Source organism: Podarcis liolepis (assembly GCF_965112155.1).
Source record: "Podarcis liolepis genome assembly, chromosome: 15".
Taxonomy (NCBI): domain Eukaryota; kingdom Metazoa; phylum Chordata; class Lepidosauria; order Squamata; family Lacertidae; genus Podarcis; species Podarcis liolepis.
In genome coordinates, this window is record NC_139566.1 from 5,167,259 (window position 1) to 5,188,044 (window position 20,786).

At 49.6% G+C, this 20,786-nt stretch overlaps 1 protein-coding gene across 4 annotated transcripts in view; it reads right to left on the reverse strand.

Moving 5' to 3' along the window:
- Positions 1–2,878: 2,878 nt before the first annotated feature.
- The window catches only part of RPRD2 (regulation of nuclear pre-mRNA domain containing 2), a 38,897-nt gene continuing 20,989 nt past the window's right edge, over positions 2,879–20,786 (reverse strand). The window contains exons 2-12 of one of the 4 annotated variants that reach the window (XR_014519565.1): positions 19,136–19,265; positions 17,977–18,077; positions 16,620–16,769; positions 15,334–15,386; positions 13,804–13,930; positions 12,965–13,140; positions 11,905–12,196; positions 10,546–10,866; positions 9,801–10,004; positions 5,660–8,736; positions 2,879–5,568 (exon numbers count right to left, since the gene is read on the reverse strand). Coding sequence is in view for 3 of the 4 variants with exons in the window: in XM_083476928.1 (XP_083333054.1) it covers positions 6,017–8,736; positions 9,801–10,004; positions 10,546–10,866; positions 11,905–12,196; positions 12,965–13,140; positions 13,804–13,930; positions 15,334–15,386; positions 16,620–16,769; positions 17,977–18,077; positions 19,136–19,265 (4,274 nt within the window). In the remaining variant the exon portion in view is untranslated. Of the gene's footprint in view, positions 8,737–9,800; positions 10,005–10,545; positions 10,867–11,904; positions 12,197–12,964; positions 13,141–13,803; positions 13,931–15,333; positions 15,387–16,619; positions 16,770–17,976; positions 18,078–19,135; positions 19,266–20,786 lie in introns of all 4 variants that reach the window. The other 3 variants (XM_083476929.1, XM_083476928.1, XM_083476930.1) reach the window with 3 other exon arrangements.

Consider the following 20,786-nt stretch of genomic DNA (forward strand, 5'->3'; position numbering starts at 1 on the left):
CTTCCCTTGGATGCATATGGCCTGGTAGTATTTTGACCACCACCAATCACAAGAGTGGGTGCACTGGTGGGAAAGCTTTGCACCCTGAAACTAGTATACTCTGATTTAAAAAACCCTAGCCTGTCACTGCTCAACTGGTTGACTGACTTGCTGTCCCCACTCTACCCAGGTGAGAAAGGTGATCCAACTTCTGCAACCAGAGGGGCTTAACGTTTGAGCTGCCGCTTGAATGCCACCACAGCAGACTTGAGCAACGAGGACCCTGGTCCCGTAAGGCCACAGTCCTCTGCAAACCAGCGCAAGACGGGAGGTTCGCTTCCGAAGCAGCAGCGTTTGGATGGGTGTTTAGGAGCGAGTCTAGCAGTAGCAGGCACTGCACAAACCAGTTTAAGCAAGTCTACTGAGACAGAGAACAAACAGCGGGCTTTTAAAGGTTTTGGCTTTGCCAGGGTGGTGGCATGAGCTAAACACCCCCCTCCAAAAACCCCACACAATTTACCAATTGTGATGCTTTTAATGAATCATGGAGGATAAAGCGATCCATGGCTACTAGTTCCGATTTGCCTTAACTACCTCCCTACATGTGGACTTCCTATAATAGGCATCCGCTTGGCTGCTATGAGACCAGGATTTTGGACCACACGGGCTCCCTTTGGGCAGATCCAGCACCCACAATTCTTAACTCTTGTTTCAGGCCTTTACAAAACTTTACATGTGCTGTGACAGTAGCGAAGTACCTGCCCAGAATGACTTTATCCGGTAGATTAAATGGGAAGCGCTGTTAAAACCTCTCCCTCCAACACACACACACACACACACACACACACACACACACACAAAATAGGCACACAGTTCCCTTGGAAGGGACCTCAAGAGTTATCTAGTTCAACCCCCTGCAATACAGGAATCACAGCTAGAGAGTCCCCGACGTATCAGTAAAGCACTGGTGAACTGAGCTGCTGCTACTGCCTGAGGTTGCGAGTGCAAGCAGGCGCACGCAAACACATTTTCTAAAGGCCACCTTCTCCTTTGTACCACAAGTACTGAAAATAAAACTCTCCTGTCATTAGGGTAGGGGGGTCATATCGTAAGGCAGCAGTGTCTTTTAAGCTCAACTGGAGGCACACAGATCCCTTCCCATGCCGTAAGTACATTCCTTTATGAAAATATAGTCAAGTTTGTGCTGCAGCCCAGGTCGGGAGCCAGAAGTGCCAGACCTTGCTGTGTTTTAGAAGGCTTGTTTGTCCTGCGCCTTCTGAAAACGGTAAATGTGGGTTCTCGTGCCCTCTACCCCAAAGAGATGTTTAAAGTTATTTTAAGAACTACCCGTCTACCCAATACTTAGCCTCAAAACAGTGATGATGATGATGATTATTATTTTAAAAAGAGCTTTTAACATTTTATAACCAAGAGGGAAAAGGGGGTAGGGGTTGGACACAGAGGCAAAATGAGCTTTGCCCAACAATGGAAACAAAGATTTGACAAAAAAAACCAAAACACCCATTCGATTTCTTTCAGAATTATCTGCAGGCCAGGAATGGTCAAGATGCACAATCCCCATTTCCCCCTGCAAAAGTGAAATAAAAGGTATCACAAGCTGCCTAGGAGCCCAATCCACAGGGCAGAGAGCTGGGTCCCTTTTCTCCTAGAAATGGAGGCCACAACAAGTCAAGAACACTTTATTAGTATACAATACAAAAATAAGGAAGGAGGGAGAGAGGGCGGGGAAGAGAGAGAGAGAACCTCAAAAAGCAAAAGAAAACAAAAAACCCACACTGCTCCGATTGTGTTTTAAGCTTTGGAATTGGTTTCCAGACCTCCTTTCCAACACAGAGACAAGATGCATAAATTCAAAGAGCAACAGTCAAGACTTCCTCCAACGGGGAGCGCTGTGGGTCTTTCGGAAATCGGAGGCGGCTCTTCCATCTGCTCTGCTCTTCCCCCTCCAGGCTGGGTTGGCGCCGATCCGGCTCCGATTCCAGGTTGCAAAGCAAGGAAGGGATGGATGGGTGGGGGTCCCGTTCTCAACCTTATGCACCTATTGCACACTTAAGAGAGGGCTTATTTACAAGAAGTGTATATATATATATTTGTATGTATATATAAAACATTCAAACTAGGGTATTTTATTAAATCGTGTTAATATACAATCAAGAAGATGGTCTGCAGTTGCTTGCTCTTCAGCCCAATGCACATCAGGTTCTCGGCCCTCCCCTTGTTCCCCCTGCAACTCCCCCCACAAGAAAACACTTGAAAATAAAACCAAGCCAACAAATATTAAACTCTTCCCGCCCCTCCTCTTAAAACAGGCACACACAAAGAAAATGAAAAGCACATCGATTATGTACAGTGTTTGTTTTTCCCCCCCTTCCAAAATGGCAGCACAGCCGCACACTTCCGGGGGAGACTGGGGTGTATCCCCAAAACATCTGCTCCCTTAATATGGGAAGCAGGTTCCCTCGCGTTCCCCCAACCCTGAAAGCTACCCCCTGCCCAGAGATTCGGCTCTGCAAACATGCCAAGTGCCGCACCACCACCCCAGAATGAAATACGCTATTTCCCCTGCGCTATGCAAGTAATTTTGCCTCGGAAGGTCAAAATGCGTATCTAAGGGGGAAGTGCGCCGGAGGAATAATGGACACCAAGAAATCTGGGGAGGGTGCTGCTCCCCCCCCACCCCAATGACCCTATAAAAATCTGCCATGAAAGTTACTTTTTTGTCATCAATGAGAAGTGGGTTCCATAAACGGGATACTTTCAACCCCCGCCAGACACCCCCCCCTTTTCCAAAACAGCTGGAAAGTAAGGGGGGGAGGAGAGACTTCTGTGCCTCCCTTCCTCTCCTAGGAAATTCTGCCCTTCATGACAGAGACTAAGGTTTTCCTTAAAAAATACATTTTTATTTCTTATTTCCATTTTGTTTCTCTCCTTGTCAGGCGAAATACAAAAGTAACAGCAAAGGGAAAGGGTGTGTGAAGAAACCAGAGACAGGGAAATCCTTCCTGTCCAACAACCTAACCTTTTTTGTTTTTGTTTTTTTACACACACATATGTACATTGCTAACTGCGAACATCTTAAAGTAAAAGCACAAAATCATTCTCATATATATATATATGAATATATATATATATATGAGAGAGAGAGAATTGGGGGAGAAGAGGGAAAGACATGGAACTCTTACCATTAAAATATTTTTGTCTTTCTTACAGGTTCCCTTTTCCTGCAAGAAGCCCTCCCCCCCACCACAGTGGCACCCCCCAAGCCTTAGCATTCTGTGGCAATCTGAGTAGCGGTTAACTCTGAGGGTGCTTTTCATCGCCCACGGGTTAATTTTCTTTTTTAAAAAGGATCCATGGAATCGCCACAGAGAGAAAGAGAGCAGCAGAAATAAGAAGTTTCACATTCTATTCTCCTAGGAAGGAAAAACAAAGAAAACTGCGCCGCCGCCGCCGCCAAACCACCTTTGCTCGTTTTCAATATTGGTTTTGAGTCCCTCTGCAAATTGTGAAGCCTGTTCTGAAGAAACCGTGGGAAAATCTAAGAAGCCGACTCGGGGAACGCTTCACGAGAAAGCTCTGCTGAGCAGGCCACGTCAAAACGAACTGGTCTGACGCGGGAGAAAGCTGTGATGGATTTCGGCCCCGTGGGTTTATATACAGGAGAATGCAAGTAAGTGATGTTTCTTAGGGGGGAGGAGTAGACCCACAAAACCTCCCTAACGTGTAAAGATGAAACACTTTAATCTAGAGTGGCACCAGAAGTCATGCAGTTAAGAGAGATTAGCTGTACAGATTAGCCACAGACTGTTGTTAGCTCCCTTGTGTCACAAGGGGTGGGGGGGGGGGAGAGATATGTTTTCCCCCCTCAATAACAGGTGCAATTGGAGCTTCACAATAGTGAGGTTAAGCTGCAAGAACTTTTGGGAATTTCAGTTCTGGGGCAGGGTGTTAAGGTTCCTGTGCTCACAAGCCAGTAGCAACCAGGGATCTTTGAGAGGGGTCCTGCCAGGTGCACAATCAGCTTGCGAGAGGATTTAAACTCAATTTTCCTGCTTCCTGGTAAGAGATGAGCTCAAGAACTGCTAGTCACAGACCCCTAATATGGATAGTGACATTCTCTTCTGCTTGGATCAGAATAACAGGATCTGAATGAACTTGAGTTTTCCCTTTTGAGGTTTGCCATTCGCTAAAATTAATTTTTCAGGGGGAAAACCCTAGGAGTAGACATCACCCAGATTGGGTGGATCAAGGAGGACTGTAAGGAAAACTACCCCCCCCCCTTTTTTTAGAGCCTTGGCATTTTAAAACTGTCAGGTTTTAATAAAACCAAACTCTTCATAACCCCTGGACCTTCAAGAGCTACCTGATATATAAAAACTGTTCATGCTATGTACTTTTTTTTAAAAAAAGGAAAACTGTGCACATATGAGCTGTGGAATATTGTTTCAAATGCACAGAATAGCAGATTATTCCTAACATATATATTTTTTTAAATGCAACTTTCCTGTCGCCTTAAAGGAAACATGGCTATTAAGTGAATCCCAGTTTTTACAGAAAAATCGTCTATGCCCACAGCTGCGTTGAGAGAAAAATAAGGAGGCAAATGGGCAGGTAACAGGTGGGAGGGGAGACAGTAGAGAAGAGAATCGGGGTGGAGTTTATCTGGGAACTTGAGAACAGCTCCGCTCTCAAGGAGGGATTTTGGGGGAGGGAAAGCGGAAAAAGACACGAGCAGAAGGAAGCAGGAGTTGCCTGACATCAGGTACAGCCGTTCTCCGTGGAACCCAATTGAAGGGAGCTGAAATTCACTAGGCCAACGTGTCTGCTGAGGCACAGATGCCCTGTACAAAATGCTACGCATTAACTGTAGACACCAAGCCGTTTTCACTGACTGATGGCACCTCCTTGCCCATTCCTCTCCTTAAAGAGCGCAAAGCTCGCTATCTGAGCAAACTATGTTCAGAAAAAGCAGGAGAGCTTGGCAACTCTCAGCAGAGTCCTGGCCAAATCCTGCCCTCTTATAATATGGGGGCGAGGGAGGGATTGAAGAGCAGCAGCCTTTGACAATGCATAGCTGGCTTCAAGAGGAAGGTGACCAGGGGGAGAGCTTGGGCCATACCTGCTCCCCCCCCCCTCAAATGACTCCAGCAGCCTCAGCCAGCTATAAGCACCAGGAGAGAATTTGCCCATTACCCACCCTGTGTATAACCTATCTCCAGATAACAATCTCTTTAAAGCTCTTGAGGCCCCAGGCAAAGTGGAGTTATTCCATCCCTTGGCCAATCTGAGAAATGTATGAGAACTTTAAGAACCTAAAGGACTGCAAGGAAGCAAGAAAAAGGGGTTAACAGGTGCACAGAAATAGCAAATCCTTCCTTTTCCCCTACAGTTGACTCAAGCAAATGTGCCCATGAAGAATCAGCCCAGGTCATTGAAGGGTGCGGGGAGAGTAATTCTGACCAAAAAAGGGGAAAAAAGGAAAAGAGGCACAAGAAGAGTTAAAAGCGACAGCATGAAAGGCAAGCTTTGACTTCTTGGACCTTTTCTCTTCCTAAATTGTGTTAGGATCTTTTCTCCTAACTCTGACTTCAATGCTAGGGGAGTTCCCAATTTGCTATGCATTGGCTCAATATATATATATATATATTAAAAATATAACCCTATGTTTCATGAACTGAAAAGTCTTTATTTCTACGTTCACTTTATGGTTAGGTTTTTAATTATTCTGCAAAAAAGGAAAGCCAAAACCAAAACTCACTCTCTAAATTTAGGCCGTCAACTAAAAAGCCCCTCCAAACAAGCAAAGAGAATGAAAATGGGGGGGGGGGGGAGAGAAATGCAATAAATGCATTGAAGTACAGAACATACCTTAATTGACAACGAAAAAAGTTGTGGGGCCCTTTTAAGGGGCAGATTGGTTTGCTGTTCTTGTTTTTAAAGAAAAGACTTTAAACATAAAACGAAAGTGAACATGTCACTTCCGCCGCTCTCTAGAAAAGTTCTGGAACACCTTCATTCAGTACCTGGGAGGGAAGAAGGGACGTTTTGGTGCGAAGAAGGGGGGGCCCCTGGCGAAGGGGGGCCGAGGCCTTTTTAAGCTGTTAAAGGGGTCTCTGTTTAAGAACAATTCCCTGGGTCGGAAATCCGGCCTCTGGCTTCTCATCCCCAGCCCGCCTCGGTTTGTGGCGTCCCGGTGAGGGGGGACAGAGGAGCTGATGTTAAGGGCCGCGCCCAGAGGATCTCTTGGGAGGGTGCCCAGGTTCTCTCTCGCCCGGCCGCCGTGGTCGCGCTGCCCCTGGCCCAGCTGGTCCCGAGATGCTCCCGACGGCATGCTAAAATGCTCCTTCATTGTCCCCTGGTGCACGGCCAAGGGGCTCTGGCGCTCGGCGGCTAGAGGGGGAGCCGGGAAAGGGAGTCCGAGGTCCCCGGGAGGGGGCGGCGGGCTGGAGAATGGGACGCTGCCGTGCTCCCCGGGGAGAGGAGGGGGCGGCTGGGTGGGGAAGGGCACCCCGCTGCGTTCCAAGGAGGGAGGCGGGGGCGGGGGGACGCCGTGGGGCAGGCCGAGCGGGGAGGCGGCTTCCTTTGAGAAAGGGCCGGCGTGATCCACCGACGGCATCCGGGGCGGGGGGACTGAGTGGTCCCGAGAGAAAAGGCTGCCGAGATCCTTCGGAGGCAGGGACTGAGGCCCTGTGGGGGGAGGCGGCCCAATTTGGTCCCTGGGGAAAGACGCCCCGTGCTCAAGGGGAGGGGGCGGCACGTGGCGGTCGAAGGCGGCAGCGGCAAAGCCGCCGGGTCGGAAGTTGTTGACGTTCTCCTGGAACGGCGGCCCACGGTCTTTGTACTGGGTCGGGAAGCCGGACACGCCGCTGCTGCCGCCGCCACCACCGCCGCCACCCAAGGCTGGCATCTCCGTCGTACCCGAAGGACCGTTATCGAAGGTACTACCTGCGCTGCTCAACTCAAACCACCCCGCTCTGGGGGTCTCTCGCCCGTGGCCTCGGCTCCCTTTCCCAAGGACTCTTATAGACTCTACTGTCTGAATCGGCTCGCCTGACATGCCTCTGTTGGAGGCATTGTGGTAGCCCAGCGTTTCGATGGGGGCTCCCTTCTCTTCGGTGCTGTCGGGCAAGTCTAGGCAGGATGACGACACCCTGGTCTCGATCCGGTAATGCTCCTCTTGCTGCTTCTGCTGCTCCCCTCCGGGAGGAACCCCCACCTGGCCGAGGCCTGACAGGCCCGTGCTGTCGCTGGGACCCCCTTTCGCAACCTGGCCGAAATGCTTGCTCTCGTCCGAGGGCTTGCGGGAGGCGTTCTTCAGCATGTTCTTGAACTCAATGGTCGAAGTGGCGGAGATGGAAGACACGACGGGCTTGTCTGCGTTGCTCGTGGGGAGTCTACTGGCCGGGGCCAGGAGCGCGTTCTGCGGGGAGAAAAGTGACCTTTGAGGGACCAAGTGCGGGGAATCCGGATACTGCGTCTGAGGCATGGGTTTGGACAAGCTGTTGTGATTGGAATCCGGTGGGAAAAAGACATCGTTCTTGCTCGGCGTAGGTGAAGCGTCCGAGCCGGAGTCGTTTCCCCGCAAACCGTAGCCCCCATATATTCCAGGCGAAGGCAATGGGTCGCAGCTTTCGCTCTGGTCGTGGAGAGCTCTCATTGACTGGGGGAAAGCAGATTTCAGGCCAAACCCGGAGGCACGTTGACCGTAACTCGACAGAACAGACGGGTACTCGGAGGGGTCAGAAAGCTTGGTGGACTTCAGGATTGACTTTCCTGGCTGCTTCTCCAGGTTCACCAAAGCAGAAGGCGGTGGGCCGGAGTAATCAAAGTCACGGTAGTCTTCATCCTCCTGGAAGGAGGTGTCTGGGTAGAACTTCTCTTGCGGGGAGTCCATTAAGGAGGAAGGCAACTCTATCCCATCAGAAGACTGCTTGTACATGCCAGCTGGAGAATCTCGGCTCAAGCTAAAGGACCTGTACACCGAGTTGGACAATTCCTGGGGGTAGCTGTCATCCCGGCTCTGAAGGGGTGACCTTGTGCTACTCGGAGTAGAGGATCCGGGGCTGATGATCTTTGACAGCAGCGACATGGTGTCCACGTTGCTGGATGACGGCTTGTCCATCATCTCATCCTGAGTCGGAGTCCCGCTCCTTTCATCCCGGACGGGAGTCCCATCAATGCTGTCCATAGAAGTGCTTGTGGGTCCGCGGTTGAAATCAGAGGAAGATGACTGGCTCTCGGGGGGCGCGGCGGCAGACCCCAGGCTGCTCAGAATGGGGATGTTGAGGTTCAAGCCGCTGAAACCTGGGTTCCCCTTCAGGAAATTGTGTATCTTCATTTCCAGACTCGGGGAAGGGGGTTCCAACTCGAGCTTGGCCTCCGCCAGCTCGGAGGATTGGCTCGTGGGGTTCTCAGCCGGCCGAAGGGAAGGGCTGACATTGTGGGAGCCGGAGAACCCCAAGGAATTGGTGGGAGGCTTGAAACTGGAACTGGGGAGCCCCACACTGTGCCCAGAAGGAACCTTGTTGACCGAGGTGGAAGAGACCTCAGCCGAGGAGGAAGAATTTGGAGAATAGCCAAAACTCTGGGGCATGAAGGGCTGAGCATTAGAGGAAATGTTCCTTCCTTTTACAGAAGAAGCCGTCGTGTTGGCCGGCGATGCCGACGTACTCTGCGACGCCATCTCGGTGGGCTGGGCTGTGTTCCCAGCCACACTCTGGAGGAACGAGGACAGACCTGGAGCGGAAGAGGAACATTTTGATCAAGAAGCAAGAGGGGCAAGAGAACCACCTCCATAAAGCACCAGCCTTTCAGCAAACCTTTGCCAGTACTTTTAAAAATCCTTTTAGAATCTAAGCCAACCCAGGTTGTTATTTTATCTAACCGTTTTACTGGACTGTTTTGCTGCTGGTCAAGGGGCTGGGAAGGCACAATCTGCAACCACACAGTTGTGCCAATCTCAACGTGGCCTCCGAGAGCCCTAATTCCCCTCTACCTGAGTCAAGCAGGCATGTGGCCACAAGTTATTTTATGTATCACTGTGATTTTGGGATACTGGGTTGTCTCAAATGTTAGTCCTACTTAAGAGTAAAAAGGTAAAGGGACCCCTGACCGTTAGGTCCAGTCGTGACCGACTCTGGGGTTGCGGTGCTCATCTCGCTTTATTGGCCGAGGGAGCCGGTGTACAGCTTCCGGGTCATGTGGCCAGCAGGACTAAGCCGCTTCTGGAGAACCAGAGCAGCGCACGGAAACGCCGTTTACCTTCCCGCCAGAGTGGTACCTATTTATCTACTTGCACTCTGACGTGCTTTCGAACTGCTAGGTGGGCAGGAGCAGGGACTGAGCAACGGGAGCTCACCCCATCGCGGGGATTCGAACTGCCGAAGGTCGGCAAGCCCAAGGCTCAGTAATTTAACCCACAGCGCCACCCATCTACTTAAGAGTAGAACTGCTTAAATTACCCAACGCAACTGAATCTCAGTCCATTAAGCTGAACTTACTTGGATCCCAACTTTTGCAAAATGAATATAAGCTGAAGATGGCATCCAACATCAAGGCAGCTGATTCCAATGGGTTAACCAGGAGTATGAAATCACCCTAAATAAACATTCCCCCTGAAAACAATACTAAGGACATTCTGGCACATTTTAAGCTCGAAGCTGCTCTTCAAGGAGCAAGCTGCATCAGCCAGGGGGGATAACTAAGAAGGTCCATTCCAGCAAGGGAGTCCCCCCTTGATGCTCGTGGGAGGCCCAGTCTGACCACTGGCCCCATCCCTCCCAGGCTGACTACCCACTTACCTTGCAGGCCTGGTGCAGACTGACTCTGGCTCTTGGAGAGCACCGAGAGGATACTTTCGGGGGTGATCTCGACTTTGGAGAAGATATTGGCCAAAGGGTTTGGAGGGGCGGTCAGGGGGCCCATCCCTGCGGTCTTCAGGCCGCTCATAAGTGTTGTTGGGCTGGTTGGGGTGCCAGGCGAAGGTCTCGAGGCAGGACTGACGCCTGGAGGGAAGAAAAGGTTGCACAACGTGGAATTATACAGAAGCCTCTGGGTCTGACACACCCCAGAGCCAGGATAAAGACCACGGTTCACCCCAAAACTCCAAGAAGCTCACGCACCGTATAGAAAAACGCGAGAGGGAGAGAGGATGCCAAAGGCTGGGAAGTCAGGTTGGGCTAGGACTTTGCGGAGGTGAAGAAAACTCGTAAGAAGCAGACTTTGGAGGAGAATTCAGTTTGCCAAACATTTCCACTAAAAAAACCCAAAACTTTTCTAGCTCTCATGGGCACAAAGGTATGCTGGAAAAAGGGAGCAAGCAATGGAGACCTCACACCAAGAAGGGTGGCAAAGTGTGGTTTCCAGTGTTGGGGGCTTCAGTGCCGCTGCCCCTCCCACAACTAACAAGCAAAGAGGTAGGTTGTGCAAGGAGAACATACGCCCAGTTTGCGTCATTTATGCAGCCTGCAAAGGACTCCATCCCTTGACACAGATGCCCAAAACCCAGTCCAGTTGTCACAGAGCACCAGGACACGCGACTCTCACCTGTGTTCTTCATCACCGAGGTGAGGCTGCTGAGAATGGAGCTGATCTTGGCCAAATCCACATTGGCGAGGTTCGGCAAGGCGAGGGCAGGGGACTGGGGAAGGGGTGCTGCTGGGGTGGCCGGCTTAGGGGTTGTAGGGGTGATGGGGCTTGGAGCCAGCGTTGCCGCAACAGGAGCAGGGAGCGCTGCTGCTGCTGCTTGCAGTGGTGGGACTGCTGCTGCTGCTGCAGCTGTCGTGGAAGGAGACATTTTCGGGATGCTTTCAGCAATCTTCGCGGGGGGCATTGTGGAAACAGCCGGCTTCTCTTTCCGTTCGTCCACTGGTGCAAAAGACACAGAGAGGAGACAGTGAGGAGAGGGCATTGCTCAGTCCACACCAGCTTTCCCTAAGCAGGGACCCTCCAGGTGTTTTAGAATACACTCCCCACAGTGGATAATAGGAGTAGCAGCCAAACATCCAAAGGGCACGAGGTTGGAGAAGGAAAATGCACAGAATTCATTCATATGGTCATTCATCGTGTTTGCATTCCTCTGTTTGTGTGCACGAAACAAAGTCCAGAACAATTCTAACCATTTCAGTTCCTTATCCCGCCCGCCCCCCAATGTGGCAGTTTATGTGTTTCCTAAACCTTCCGCGGCCACTGCCAGCTTGGTTTCCTAAACTCATTCCCAGTGCCCCCTACTCTAACCTATGAAAAGCATTAAATAGAATAGCTCTTTGCACGAGCCACAACAGAAAGAACACGATAAAATTCAAAACAGTGATTAAGTGCATATTGAATCACAAAATCTGATTCAATCTACAGTGGTACCTCGGGTTAAGAACTTAATTCGTTCTGGAGGTCCATTCTTAACCTGAAACTCTTCTTAACATGAGGTACCACTTTAGCTAATGGGGCTTCCTGCTGCCAACACATGATTTCTGTTCTTATCCTGAAGCAAAGTTCTTAACCCAAGGTACTATTTCTGGGTTAGCGGTGTCTATAACCTGAAGTGTATGTAACCTGAAGCTTCTGCAACCCGAGGTACCACTGTATTTAGTTTAATTCATTCAACAAAACTGATGGGTTTGACCCAGCTCTTGCTGCCAACTTTTCAAACTCCGATAGTCATTTAAAACTCTGGAGCCCCCCCCCTTAAGTAACCCCAGTGCCCCCAAGGAGGCAGTACTGCGCATTTGGGAACCACCGCTTGGCTTGTCTCCCCGACATAATGAGGGTTTCCCCTCCCGTTTCTCCACAGATCCCTCACCTCTTCCCACCCCCCAGAATGGCAGAGTCCAGAAACATCTTCACATGTGGCCATTCCCTAAGTTCAAAGCCCCCCACCAAAAAAAAAACCCCTGATGGACAACCTACCAATGATCTTTGGGGCCTCCTCCTCCTCCTCCACATCGGAGAGCTCCATGTCCTCCACATCACAATTGTCCGTTGCGGGCTCTGGAGTCGGAGACTTCTCCCTTTCTGCCCCTGGGGAAGGGGAGTTGTCGTCCTCCCCCATCCCAGGGAAGGGAGACTCTGAGCCAGTCGGGGAGGGGGCGTCCATGCTCGGGGAGGGGACGGGCGATTCCTCAGGGTCGGGAAGCGTCGCCTTCAGCTGATCCAGCTTCTTTTTGAGGTTGTTCACTCTGTTAGCAAAGGTCTTGTAAGCCTGGCCAAAGTGGAATGAGAGAGAAAAGCCATGTTCATGTCTGACCTTTAACAAGCATGCACAAATATTTGGGCTTTACGCTGTCCAGAAAGTAGGACCTGAACCAATGCATTCAGATTACAAAAAAAGAAGACTCGGACTAAACATTAGGGGGGGAAACCTCCTGATTGTTTGACAGTGAAACAGACTTCCCCTCAGGAGGTGGTGGAGATTTTTAAGCAGAGGTTGGGTGGCCACCTGTCAGTGATTCTTTAGCTGTGGTTGCAGCGGGTTAGAGAACTGGAAGGGATTCCAAGACGACCCTCGGGATCCCTTCCATCTCTACGATGTTTTGGTGCCACCACCGAAGAGACTCTGTCTCTTACACCTGGGTGCTGCCCCGCACGAACCAAGAGGACACTCTGGAACATGCCCAGTGCTCTCTTGTGGTTGCCCAGAGCAACACAGAACTGGCTGCTTATTCACCACCAATCTGTTCGTTAAGAAATCCTCAGTAGAGTTCTAGAGGAAAACTGCCCTCCACTCCCAATAGCAGTTTGAAAGCCACAGGTTTCCAGTGAACATGAGACTGGGTTAACTACACTGACTCAGTTGATGCTTTAGCCTTTCTGAACTTGGTGCCTGCGGGACATTTTGGACGGCAACTCCACCAGGCCCCCCTGACCAATGCCCAGGGCTGATGAGTGTTGTCGTTCAAAACACTTGGAGAGCACCATGTGCTCAGCCGGGAGGCTGCTTTATGGAGTGGAGAAGCCCCCTTGCACTCACATTTGCCACCACCTTGACCTCCTTGTATTGCGCTTCATAGAAGATCCCCGCGTTCTCGAGCACCTCTGTCAAGGATGGACCGCTTTTCACCTGCTTGTCCAGGCTGTTGACAAACTCTTCCAGCTTGGCACTCGCCTCCTCAAACTCCTTGGAGAATTTCTTTCCCCCTGTTTTGTCTGAAAGGGAAAGGAGGGGTTTTTTTTTGGCTTAGCAGGGGGAGGAGAGAAAGCGAGAGAGACCAACCCTTCCTCCCCTGAAAGAAATCAACAGGCGATGGTCAGTGCTAGTCCTACTCAGACCCATATATATATATATATATATATATATATATATATATATATATTACTTGTGTGTGTGTACACACACACACACACACACACACATATACACTGAATCTTTTCAACATACAATATAATAAAAAAACTAATCAAACTCATCTAAATAAAAGTAAAAAACAAAACAACAAAGCAAAACAAAAGAGAGAGAAATTAGAATACAATACAAAGCCCTCTCCCAAAAGTAGATTTTAATTCTTGTCTCGCACAGAAGGCGTGTGACACCCTCCCATCTCTCACCCGGGAGCTTCCTTTTCTCCTCCCAGCCTGGGAGATCTTCAGAGCAGACCCAATTAAGTTAGTAGATCTAACTACTCTGGATCTACTCTGAGCAGAACTTTGTGAAGACAAGCCATTGACCCTACGCCTTGGTGGTGGTCATGGGAGGATAGGCGTGTGTGTATTTGTATACAGGCAGGGATATGTAAGGGTTGGGGCAGTTCTTAAGGCAACGTGGCTTAAGGGAAATCCAATGCCCCGCCCTGCCCTGCCTGTGCACTGCACCTTTCAAGCACTTCAGGGTCTCGGTGCTGCAGACGTCGACTCTCATGGTGGAGAGCTGCTTTTCCTTCAGCTCTATCTGGTCTTCGGAACGCTTGTAGCAGAGCAGTTCATCAACCAGGGACTGCGGCTGGATGGGGAGGGAGAAAATGAGAGAGATGTGGATTCCGCCAGACACAAAAATGGAAGCAAACTGATTTATGAAGCTGAAAGTACTTTGTGGTGAGGCAGGCAGGGAGAGAAGAATGCAGTGCAAACGCTTCCAATTCTTGGGGTAGGGGGGGAGTCCCACTGGCGTACAGAAAGATGGGAAATGCAGGTGTGGGGCATGCAAGACATTTTTCCGGCGTGGCATTTTTCTAGGGTAGCTTCTGTGTCCCTCTCTCCACCAACACCCAATTTCCCTGACCTCCCTCTCTTGTACAGTGCTGATCTCTGACCTCTTGACTGCCATCTCACTCAGCAGTGCAACACCGCACCACACTGTGTGGCAGTGGGCAAAAGGTGACCGTTAAATACACACCCAGCAACAAGAACATGCAGGCCCCGGATATGCCCAGGATTCAGCATCTCTCTCTTCTCCTCCTCCTCTGGCTGACCAAGCTGCTAACAAGGCTCCAGGATCTAGACTTTGGCCCTGCAGCTTGCAGCAGAGTCTTGCCCTGCTATTCTGGCACATGCACCCCAAAACAAATTGCCTTTGTAATAGGATTTCCAAATCTGTCCCTTCTAATATTTTTTAAATATGTGGATATGTCAAAATGCACATGACTGGTTACGTGTGTGTGTGAGAGAGAGAATGAATGAATGAGCTAGACATGCTAGATTTTATGTTTTCAAATATAGGGAACTGGCCATATTTGTGCTGCTTCCAAAAAAGCACTTCTTCACGGGGCTCCTTCTAAAACTATGGACTACCCTCTCACCGAGGTAGTTACGCCCCTCAGCTTCAAAATAAGACTGGACAAATTCATGCAGGAGAGGGCAACTAGCCATAATGGCTCTGCTCTGCCTTCCCGTTCAGACCAGCTGCTGGCAGCAGCAAGAGAGGCTGGTGCTATTGTGCTTGGATTCCGCTTGCGGGCTTCCCTTGGTTGGCCACTGTGGGAACAGGATGCTGGACTAGATGAGTCACTGGCCTGATCCAGTAGGCTCTTCTTAACTTTCTTGTTTATCCCCACATCCCTATGGGTAGGTCAAAAAACGTGCAGAGCTCCTTGGAGTGTCTAGCCTACCCACTCTGCTATGACACTCCATCTTAAGGCAGATATGGGTGCAGAGTTCAAGGCAGGTGCCAGGAACCGGTGGGCCTGCAGTTGTCTCTGGATGCCAACTCCCACCAGCAACCTCCCTGGTCACAGGGGCTGTACCAGCTGCTGGGAGTTGGAGTCGGGCAACCTCTGCTCCCCAGGGCCTGCTTTCTGACTTGAGCACCAAGGGCCACCAGTTTGTCATCCCTGCTGCAAACTGACGGTCTTTCAGGTCTCGTGCCCGCGCACAAAGTGAATAAGATGAAGAGGTTACTGGACTGACCCGAAATTCTGCAACAATCTTGGACTTCAGTGCGGCTTTTGGATTTGTAGAGGCTGTGGGAACAAAGGAACAAGGTGTTTAAGGAAGATAGTGCAGGCAGGTGCAGCATTCTAGAGGAGAACCCTCTCCTTCGTTTCCCACATGCAAGGGTCTGTGCAAAACCCCCCAGCAGGAAGCCACTATCCTCCCTCCACACTCAGTTGTAACACGGATGCTTCACACATGCAGGGAGAGTGATACACCCGGGTTGGCTGCTCCCCAGGAACAGCCCTCTGCACCAACCCTGCCCACCCCCCTAAACCTCTGAGCACACTGCTGTGCCTCTTACTCTAAAGAGGCAAGAGGAGGAATCCCCTCCTCCCTCTGCATGAACGCCTGTTCTGTCCTAGTGCAGGGCAGCAACTGATGCAGAGATGCGACGGGCAACTTCTTGTGAGAGGTGGGTCATTCTGCGGTACCCCCCACCCCTGCCAAATGCTTGCAAAGCAACGCCTTAGCTTCCTTGCTCTAATTTGCAGCTTCCAGAGAGGAAGAACGGAATACTCCTTTCAGGATAAATCCAGATGTTGCTTAGCAAAAGGAAGACTATTTGCAGCCTCCGTTACGTCTCTTCTCCTGACAGAGGAACAACATGCCGTTAGAGAGACAGGCTTTCGGCCTTGTGCCAAACTGGTTTCCAGGTGGATCCAAGCCCAACTCCCAAACGTTAGCCTAATGCAGTTGACAGAAGCCTTTCCTGTCTGACGTCCCATTGGTCATCTTCTCTTAGCCATTTGGGGCTTTCCTGTCTGTACTGCTGCTGTGCCGGTGGACTTATAAGCTGTTCTCCGAGAATGCCAAAGACGGTTTGTTATCTGCGTGCTCTCTCTCTCCCTGATGCACTGAAAGGAGCCTGCTGGTTAAGTTAACCTAGTCCTCTGCCACTGAATGCAGGTCCTTGGCTTCAAGTCTGACCGGCCAGGCTTAAATTGCCACTCACTAATCATGCGTGCTGCCTCTCCGTCTTTCAATATACTAGCGCCAGCTCCCCTAAACACCCCACCACGTCTTGTCTCTGCACATCGCGGGCTAATTTAAACACAGTCATATATCCTGCATAATTTTAAGAAGTGCCTCTCTTGGTGTCTTTAGCAAAGGACGCTGCCAGCCTGACGAAGAACACAAGGCACCGTGAGTGCCTCCGGTGAGGTGTGTTTTTTTGGGTGTGTGTGTGTCTGTTCTAGGCTGTTCCTCAAGGAGGTTAAAATATCAAAAGCTCAGACCGTTTCCCGTGAGGATTTCCTTACTTGGAGGTTTCTTCCATGACTTAGTTGGCTGTTTGCTCTGAGTTTCTTTCTGCTGCTTCTGAGCTTTGAAAGTGGAACCTGGAAAACATTTTTGTTTGGTTTTGTTTTTTGTTTTGCAGTCTGAGATTATGGGATGCCCTTTAGGAGTCTCTATGCATGTTTAAAATAAAAAAAGGGAGAGAAAGAGAGAGACCAATAGAGGTTGATACCTGCTGGCAAACATTTGACAAGGCAAAGCAGCAGGAGACTTAAAACCAAAAATCTGAGCTTACAATGCGGAAACTTCTGAGGACGGGTCCCTCCGCCTTTCAGGATTTCAATCAGGCTTTACATGAAAAGGACGAAGTTGGCAATCTCAAGGAACAGAGTTGGGACCTCAAGTGAATTTGCAGGCAGTAGTTTAAAAGCCCCTTTCGCTTGGCTTGTGAGCGTAGACAGGAAGCCTTATGTCCATGGATGTCTGGCAGCTTAAATGGACTTGAAAGATTCCACCGTGCAAATTAAATACGGAAGTCTCTCACACTTTCTGAACATGCCACTCCCCACAACTCATTCTATTTTCATGGCCCACCCAGCCCAGCATTTATACTGTAGGGGCTCTGCAGACAAACAAGCTCTGAGGAACAGCAGGGCTATAGATAACCTGGAAATCAACATTAAAAGATCTCCTGCTGCAGCGAGAAAAGTCTGTTGACTGGGGCACTAATCCAAGGGCAGCGTTACAAGGGAGATGGTACCTGCTAACACTAGCACCCCAGATGATGAAAAGCATCGTCAAAATAGCAAAAGCAGGACTTATTGTGCAACATCATGACCATCTGTGAGGCTTCAGTGTACGAATGCTACTCTGCGGGGCTATTAGGTTAGTCTGGACAAAGGAGGGTCCTGCTTCCCTGGAGAGAGTTTCCTTACAGTTGCATACAAAAATCTACTGCATGAACTTTCCACTGGGAAATGCTGAACTGGAACTTTGTTGGCCCAGCAAGCTAAAAGACTGCATCACTCACCAGTGTCACATAGAATTGTAATTATTATTATTTCTCATTTATACCCTGCCCATCTGGCTGGGTTTCCCCAGGGCTGGATATTTAAGTAACCTTTCAGATATTTAAAATTAAGGACGGAAATTAAGTGGCAAGTGGTGTAAACCACAGCAACCTGGGGCAGACAGTCCAGAATTCTCTTCCCTAAGCAAATTGCCACTACTGACTTCTGTGCAGGTGCAGAGAGATGATAGCTAATGGATTTAAAGGATAAAACGTTGTCCTCGTAATCTCAAACCAAACTCTGCCTCACCCACCCTTTAAGTCATCACCACAATTGCACAGATGTGGAAAAAGAGCAATGGAGAACTTACTTAAAGCTTCTTTCAGTAGCATGATGGTTTCTTCTGGATACACATTTCTATCTTCCCAGATTTTAAAGATTCTTTCTATAGATTTGGAGACTGATGGATCTCTGAAAAGGACACATAGGTAACACATGACTGTTTCTAGTGCATCAATTTGCCCTCTCCTCTATGGACATACAAAGTGCCAGAAGAGATGGCTGATTAAAATAAAATGCAAAAAGGAGGCTTCTCTTTCAATAATTTTCTGCAGGTGGGGATACCAACCAGCACAGGTTGGGGCAAATGACAAAAATATGTACAACTGATATTCCCCCCCCCAATTCCACAAAAAAAAAATGTACATTCTGACATAGATAGTAGTCTTAGCCTCAGCACGTATCTTACAACGCTAGTGCAGGGATCTGCCACTCGCTAAAGTCTCTTCCCCCAAATTCTCCACTCAGGAGGTACATTCCTACCATGAAACAGACATGCGTCTAAAGGGTGAAGCTGTAGACTGTTTTTTTCATATGCAAATTTAACAAACACACTGACAGAGCTCACAGGTGGACTAAGGTGTCTTTTCATCTGGCAACGCCCTGGCTTTCAGTTAGCACAACTTGTCCTTACAAAAGGGCAAACAGTGCTGCACTTGTAAAACCAGGGGTTAGATCAAGACAGTCAAGCAACACTTGCAAACAGGCATAGTTTGCCGAGAAAAGGCAAAAATCTCCCCCCGATATCTTTCCCTAAGGACAGTTTCCACCAACCTGATGTCCTCTAGTTTGTTTTTGGGCTACAATTCCCATCTGTCCCAGTCAGAGCTGAATATCAACACGAAAGCCTGTGGCTTCAGAGCTAAAATCCCAAAATTATTTTAGATTTTAAGATCTTTGGGACAGAGACCTTCCGTCTTGTTCCCTGAAAAGTGCCAAGGAGTGTTGTTTCTCAAGCACAGCCTACCTAAAGAAGAAGCCACTGTCTTGCCCTCACACTGCGCTTTCTGCTTCCTAAGAAGCACCCTGTGACAGAACCCGCTTTCACACATGCCTTGCTGTTCATTCACAAAGCAAACAAAGAAATCCAGCCAGCCTCCTCCGCACACCAACTTGAGTTTGGCGAGCAGCGAAACGAAAAGACTTTTATTGTGTTGGATGAGAAAGGCAGGGGGAAGCCATCAACTTACTTCACCAAAGCGGCAGCCTCCGGGAGCACTTCGGCAAACGTGTCACGGAACACAATCGCGTTTTTCCTTTTGCAGTTCTGGATGACATCATTGGCCAGGTAGAAAAGGTTCAGCCGATGCGGAAAGGCAGCTGGAAAGAGCAAGGAGGAAGAAGGTCAGTTGGTGCACCAAGTCACCACTCATGAGCCAGGAAGGCTCCTTTGGTAAAGCCACGGGATAAGGCGGCAATGTGGGGTGGAAATTATTGCAACACTTAATTTTCCTGCAGAAAAAGATGTGTTTCGTAAAGTTCATCAGCGACAAGGAATGGATGCGGGATGCAACTGCAATCTTAGGCAAAGCATGGCAGTTCTGGAGTTTTTAAGCTTCACTTGCCAAATATTAGTAAAGCAAGCATGCTAATGACCAGCCTTTGCCAACCTGATGCCCTCCAGATGTTTTGGGCTACAACTCCCTTCAGCACCAGACAGCACATGACTTGGGTCAAAAGGCTCCCTATTGAAAAGCCCAACAGAAATGGGAGCATTTAAAAAATGTGACCTGCAATTTAAAAAGGTGTTTCTGCTCATCCCTTTCCACAGCGTGGCAGAACAGATTCTCACCCTGAACAGCACACAACCACAATGCCACCATCTGCATGAATCCTTGTGATTCTGCCTTGCAGAGAGGCAGGGTCACTCTCTGAAGACCAGCTTGGCAACTATCAAGAACCAGCAGTGCTCAGGAAGCCAGGGTGAATGGTGGAGTCAAGACTTGTAAGGAGATGTGCAAGGAGCTGCCTTGGACCAAGCTGACCAGTGCTGTCGACTCTGACTGGCAGTGTCCCTTCTCTGCCTGATTAAGATCCTTCAGTTGGGAAGTCCAAGCATTTGGAACAGGAGCAGGAAAACCTTCTCAGCCTGAGGGCCACAAGTGAGTGGTGGGCGGGGCCAGGGGCAAAAATGGGCGGAGCAACATAGGTAAATTTTATCCTACACACAATTTACACAGCCCTCTCTATTCTGAATCCAGGCAAGCAAGAGGCAAACCTGTGCAATCTTCCCCCAGCCAGACAGGGTATTCGCCACAGTGTGCGGAAAGCAGAGGGCAGGTGAAGAATGATGTTTTCCTATCCACCCCACTGCTGCTGTCACAGATTTTCCCCTGGCCCTACTCTGCAGCAGAGAAGGAGCCATCAGGTTTCCCAGACTCCACAAATGCGGCCCAAGTTCAATAACCCCACCCCCTGATGCAGAACGATGGCCCCTCCTCAATGAGGCAGCCACACATGGGCTACGGCAATCCATGCAGTCGGGCCATTCAAGGGCAGCTCCAAGTCCATTCTGCAGCCCTTCTGATCTCTGCTCCCAATCTGTAAGCCAGATGGGCAAGTCTTGTCCCTGAACTGCTGATATGAAGATCCGAGCAGTGCAACAGACTGTGCTCCAATCCGCTCCCATCACATTGGGGACAGAGGGCAGGGCAGCCTCGGAAGACACTCCTCCTGCGTATACCCTGCCCGGAAGCAACCCATAAACCTGACTCAAGGCTATGTTCAGCAGGTACTTTTGCTAGATCTCATTTATTGCCTCAAAGGGGAGAGACAGTATGTTTTCGAGCACAATTCAAAGTGTTGGTGCTGACCTTTAAAGCCCTAAATGGCCTCAGCCCA